The 6,625-nt window shown below is 38.3% G+C and overlaps 1 protein-coding gene across 1 annotated transcript in view; it reads left to right on the top strand.

The window, feature by feature from the left end:
- Nucleotides 1-4,772: 4,772 nt before the first annotated feature.
- Nucleotides 4,773-6,625, top strand: part of Ufd1 (ubiquitin fusion-degradation 1-like) — a 43,310-nt gene continuing 41,457 nt past the window's right edge. The window contains exon 1 of the mRNA XM_081768950.1: nucleotides 4,773-4,933. Within this exon, the coding sequence (XP_081625076.1) occupies nucleotides 4,931-4,933 (3 nt within the window). The 5' untranslated portion in view covers nucleotides 4,773-4,930. The remainder of the gene's footprint in view (nucleotides 4,934-6,625) is intronic.

The following is a 6,625-nucleotide window of genomic DNA, read 5'->3' as shown; positions in this document are numbered from 1 at the left end:
AGTCTCTGTATAGGCTAAGAGCACATTTTTTTTACTGGAAATCCAACTAATTCGAAACAGTTTCTTACTTTCTTAAAACCCTTCTTCGCCAATGACTTTGGCAATGTTTTCGAGGCGAGCAAATACAGAAGGCTTACTGAAGACTATAAAGTTCGTTAAGCAGATTTTCGAAGTGGTGTACTGCGTTCACGACTCCAAAAACTTTTTCTGTTACTAAATCAAGCCTATGATCCATGCAATGAATACTGACGAAGTGGGGAACAAAATTTCTTCTAATGCGAGCAGCAACTACATCGTGGCGCCATCTGATCCAAGATCCACAAGCTTCTCTTTAATAATATCAGAATCAATGCCATCCTTTGCGGAAGCTTCAATGATCTTCATTTCTGTTGCTTTTGGATCTCCTTTCACGATGCGTACTAGTTTATGAAAACAGCTTCGAGCAATATTCCTCTCACCCACGTACGTAATATACAGAATCAAATGTTTTTCAGAGAATCGATCTGTAGACTCATCAACGGATATAGAGAAGCAATCAGTAAAATTAAAAAATGTTACCAATTTCTTGTGTTGCTGGTCTGCAATGAAACGTGTTATCAAAGCAGCTATTTGTCTGTATTGAGGTGCGTTCCCATGTTTAAACCATTTGCACGTTGTAATTTATTCATTTCTGGGTGATCCCTGAAAGTCCAACCTCGATTTGTACTAGTATATACGTTACGAAATACTTTTACCGTTACATCCAATTGCAGTTCTTGCTTTCTTAGACACATTTCCCTTGCTGTTTCTGCGCTTTCTTCCAGTGCCTCTTTCTGACGAGTAACTTCTGCATCTAAGCACAGTCGATGAACTGAACTTAGTTCATGTCTATACGGGATTCAAATTTTGCTTTTTATTTTTCTGAGAAACACCTTTCGATGACCACAGCAAGTCATTATTGGCAGTTTTAGTCTTAATGTTTTTACACACGAAAGAAGCATGCAGTTTACAAACATTACACATAATCATCTCCTGTCCTGCTTTTATTTCGAAAACAAGCCATGATCTATCTTGTTCCCACGAAATCTGAAATCTTTTCCATTCCATTCCATGGGCTGTTGACTTACTTCTAACAATGTTACATTTTGGTTCATTTTACGAGTACTTTACATTGTTTTATCGCTTCCATCACACGAACTCTCTGACAAATGTATTTTAGACGCTTCCATCACATTTACACTAAAACACTTCTTTTCAGCTTCACCCGTTTTATTACTACTGCATTCGTCACTACTTTTGTTCGTGAATAGTGGCCCGTTATTAGTAACATGCGAGTTGTTACTATTTAGTTTCCGAACTTTATTATCTGACTCGGAATTAACGTTGAAGTGGTTTGTAATTACATTATTTGTAGCACTCTTCCTACGTTTCATTTTTGTTGCATTCAAGAAGTCAATAACACTGCACTCAAGTATGGTCACCTTAGTAGTAGAAGGACAAAAAAGAATAGTTACTTCAGATCTCATCTCTATTTTGTTTTCAGATTTGCAGATCAAAGCACAGTTTAATTATTCACTGCATTTTTACCTTTGCTTAACGCTAATTGCACTTCGATGACTTTTATTATACTTTTTCTACTGAAATATTTGCAAATATATTGATAAGTGTGTTGAACTTGTATTAATGGGATATGTGTACTTTTAAAAGTATTTTGTAACGAAACTAACGTTACATTTTCTAGAAATATGTATGACTTTTGACAAATACCGTCATATTCTCTTCCCCCCGGTAACTCTGCGGTGGGGGGATTATTTTCCAAAAAACAGTAAGTGAAGGGGAATTGCCCCTCATCCCCCCCAGGATTTCTCTACCATGGTCAGAAGTTTTGATTTTTCACTTTTCAAATAATCTGATATTGATAGCAGAAATGGGACGGGATTAAAATACGCGACACTTACCCATGTCGACTAAAATTACGGGGACGCGGGACACTCGGGTCTAAAATCAGGGCTGTCCCGTTTTTTTACGGGACGTATAGCAGGCTTAATATAGCATTTAGATTATAAATGTGGTCTACCCCCTAAAGGTTTAGATCCCTCTCTTCCGAAATCGAGGCGATTGGTTAAAGAATATTTGGAAGTGCATTTACTTCGTTAATGTTGCATATAGAAAGCAATAGTTACTTATTTTGCACGCTTTTTAAATTAAGATAAAAAGATAGTTAAAATCGGGGCGATCCAGGACCGATTTCTGGCGGGGCGGTGGGTTGTCATGCTGCTACTGTTAAGGGCTCCAAACTTTGGGATGGGTTTTATTTATATATATAAAATAAGAAAGTTTCCTCTTCTGGGGGGGAGATCGCCCCCCTGGATCCGCCCCTGGTTAAAATTCTTGTTCAACCTTTCTTCCAGTATTATGTTTTGCATTTTCTTCGTAATTACATTATTATGGTGGACATACACCGAATTATCCTATCCCCCAAACTTTATCTAAGGATAACTGGCAACACTGTAATTATGTGGTCTGCATTAGAGATGGGAAGTTTGATTCCTTTTATAGAATCGACTCCTTTGATTCCGTTCACTAGAAGAACTCATAAAAAGGAACGAATCCATGGAACGAGTCGTTCCTTTCTAACATGAATACTTTGATTCCATCGGAGATGCAAGCAACACATGTTCGTTCATTTCTTCCGTTGTATATCGTGAAAACTCGGAAACCTTGTGTTGTGGTGGAACCAATACATTTGAAGCTAGCAGGAAGATGTGTATAAAAAAAAAAAAAAAAAAAAAAAAAAACTATTGCCATCTCATTTGTTTCTGCTGGTCTGACTGTAGGGGGCGGGGAGTTCTGGTTTGGAACAAAGCTCTTGTTCTCTGGGAAAGGGAGGTATGTTGCCTGGGTTGTCATATGTTTGTCCTCATTCAGGAAACAAAAGAGGCAAACCTGTGCGTCTAAGTCAAGAGTAAAAACTTCAATCCATATTGGTATTGTTTGAAGAAACATAAAATTTCCGTCTATCTACCCGGTACCCATCTTCTCTTCCTCTGTCTCTCTTGGCGGGCACGGACCCAAATAAAGAAAACAACAACAAAATGAACATTGGAAACAAGGAACGAGTACAATAAAGTTCTTCAAGATGAATGAAGATGGGTTGTCATTCTTTTTTCTCTTACTTATAATACCAAGGAAACACTGGCAGAACTTCAGAATCAGCCCCCACGCAAAAATTCTTCTCGGTCCCACGCGTGAAAATTCATCTCACCCTACTCTCTCGCAAAATTCTTGTCAGAGCAATTCAATCTTTTCATCTATTTTCCCAACACAGATATTCGAAATGAGGCAATGATTGTACTATATAACACAAGTATCTAATTATCAGAAAACTATTTTTGCATGAGAACTGTTACGTTGTTTAAAACTGTATTTACTACATGTGAATGGACTGTTTATGATTATTGGGGGCGCAGTGGTAGAGCACTTACCTCTGGTGTGAAGGGTCGCGGGTTCGATCCCCGCCCAAGTAAGTTCGTGGTGGACGATATCGTTGCTCGTGGGTTTTCTCGGGTTGTCCCGTTTCCTCCCACTTTCTCATTCCACCATTTCTTTCATCATCATTCACTTGCAATTTCATCCGTCTCCTTTAGCACTCGTTTTCATAACCGTGGGACGTTAAACTAAAGCTTTCTTTTGTTTATGATTATTACACTGTTGTGCTGCAACGATGATATGTGTATTTATATACGACTGATTCAGTGTTGAATTCAGATTTTTGTACAAGGAGGGGCAATAGATATTCTAGATATACACTATATTCTAGATATGCACTATATATAGATATTCAAGGGGGGCTGAGCCCCCTTGAACATGTCTGAATTCAACACTGGACTGATTCACAGTGAGAGTTCAGAGCAGGGGCGGATCCAGGGGGGGCGATCGGGGCCATTGCCCCCCAGAAGAGAAACCTTTCTTATTTTATATATATAAATAAAACCCATCCCAAAGTTTGGAGCCCTTAAAAGTAGCAGTATGACAACTCACCGCCCCCCCCCCAGAAGTCGGTCCTGGATCCGCCTATGGTTCAGAGGAAGAAAAGTTTTATTTACTTTCCCATTGACCTTTTGATTACATCATTAAAAGTTACATCATAACGCATGAAAACTAATTGTATTCAAATAAATTTTGTAATATATTAAATTTGTCGTTGCCTCAATTCCTTTGTTTCTTTCGCGGAGCTCAGCTCGCATTATACGATACTCATGTTTGTTTAAATATTTCTTTTCAATGGTCTTTTCTTTGTGTCCAGCTGGAGACGGGAGTGGAGGGGAACTTCGTGGTAAATCGGAAGTATATATTTGCCACTCAAAAACAAGGCCAATATGACTCCCTTTCGTGAGTTCTTTCGTTCACTACCAGTTTTGACCGCATTTTTTGATTCCTTCGTTCCACATCCACTTTTGACTCTATTTGTGAAGCCCCTCGTTCCTCGCTTTCTGTAGTAGTTTGTACGACAATGTTGAGAAAATGAAGGAAAGTTTGATTCCATGATTCCTTCGTTCACGCCACTCTTTGTTTTGTTTAGGAGTTGGCGGGGCGAGAGGAAGGAATGGTCGTGGGAACTTCGTTAATTTCGCAGCAAAACGGAAGTGTTCAACCGAAGATGTTCAGCCAGTGTCTCTTCCATTTGCCAAAGGCGATACACATGCTGCTTTGCAGTGCATACTCGTTCCTTTCAAGTTTGATTCCTTTCAAGGATTCGTTCCATTCGTTCTCAGAAAGGATTCGTTCCAAAGGAACGACTCGTTCGCGAACGACACATCTCTAGTCTGCATTGTCACAGATAAAATTTGTTTTGAAACTTCGTTGTGAAGAAGGAATATCAAATTATTTTTTAAGTATTTAATTTTTAAAAAGACTTAACGTGTGGGGCGAGTACTACTAACGCGACAAAATGGTAAAGTAACTTCATATGCATATGTAGTACTAAACGTGGTATAATTGTATTTTGTATGCATAAACATAGATGATGAAATTCATAATGTCGATATAAAATATGAATTACTGTTACTATTAGTATGAGTTACTAATATGAATTACTATTAGTAATTACACTTACAAAATTACTTTGAAATATAGTGTCTCAAAGCTGGTTTTAATGCTTCAAAAAGTAATTTGTGTATGTTTTTACGTGACTTCTCGTGCAATTTCATATTTGACAAAGAAAAAGAAGTAGTCTCATTGAAGTGCCTCTTTCATGTAGTTTTGTACAGATTTATAAGGGGTTTATTGCAAAGTTGGTCGTCCGCCTAGTTTTTGACTAAAAGCGTAATAATTGGTTCCTCTGTGTACCAAAGTTTAATATATAATTCAAATAGTATTGCCGAGTGAGCGTGAGAGAGTGAAGGCGGGTTAGAGCCCCGCAAGGCACTTTTTTCTGGCAAGGTTTTAGGGCTTGTGTATAGCCCGCTCCCCCCAGTTCTTTGTCACCAGAACTGGAAGAGTCACTACTACTACTACTATTCCTACTACTGCTACTACTACTATTACTACTTATATCGAGAACAGAACCCAACAAACCCCCGCGGGGCTTCTAACCCATTCCTACTACTACTATTAGTACTATTGCTACTAACTACCACTACTACTACTTATACTAAAGCTTCCTTACGACAAGATTTACATCTTAAATCTTTATAACATGCGATTCCGATTCATTATGAACTAATATAAATCGTTAGAATCACTATGATTCATTAAATATCAGTGGGAGGAGCGGGCTATACTCAATCCGGTGCGAGAACACAGGTCTTCCTTCCCATTTAGCTGTAATAAAGATAGAAAACAACGAGTTCTGCGGGACTTCAACCGCTTTCAGTCGCTGACGCTGGTTAAGCAATACTATGTAAATTAATTATTAAACTTTGGTACAAAAAGGAACCAACCTAGCTACTAACCCATATCGGGGGACCTGTGTTCTAGAACTTTGCCGCCATGTTGGTTATGTTACCATCACACTGAGATGTATAACTTCCTCCACGTTTCTCTACAGCTATTTGCTTACCGCATTTTCTACACTCTATTTTTAGATTTATTAAGCCAAGACTTTTACTTACTTTTAATAGATTTTCCTGATTATCACCAGCAATGTTTACAAAACAAATGCTCATTACATTTCCATAATCCTACCATAAAGTAACCTTGCGCCAAGTAGTTTCCCTCCACTTGCCAAATATTTCCATGTTCAGGACCCAAGGTTCCATACGTAAATGTATTACATAATTGTTCATTAAATCTACGGCATTAGTACTGTATCGCCGGACCATTTTCAAAATCGAAAAAAGTACGAAAATGTACTGCATTCGGTTATATTTGGTTGGATTACATTAAGTTATATTAGATTACGTTACATTAGGCGTGCAGTATTACTATACGGATCCATAGTATAAGTAGGAGTAGTAGGAACGGATTAGAAGCCCAGCAGGGGTTGGTTGGGTTCTGTTCTTGACATGAAATGGACAAATTAAGGCCTTGCCTAATTTTTTCTGTACATTTTACAATCTATGGATCCGTATAGTAAAACAAATGTACCTTTCCGCGCCCCTCCACATACAGTGCCGCTTACAACATGAAAAACAACCAACGAATA

Source organism: Thermobia domestica, chromosome 8 (genome assembly GCF_964235325.1).
Source record: "Thermobia domestica chromosome 8, izTheDome1.hap1.1, whole genome shotgun sequence".
NCBI classification, from domain to species: Eukaryota; Metazoa; Arthropoda; class Insecta; order Zygentoma; family Lepismatidae; genus Thermobia; species Thermobia domestica.
The sequence above is the reverse complement of the archived record's forward strand: the minus strand, read 5'-3'. Positions and strand labels throughout refer to the sequence as shown.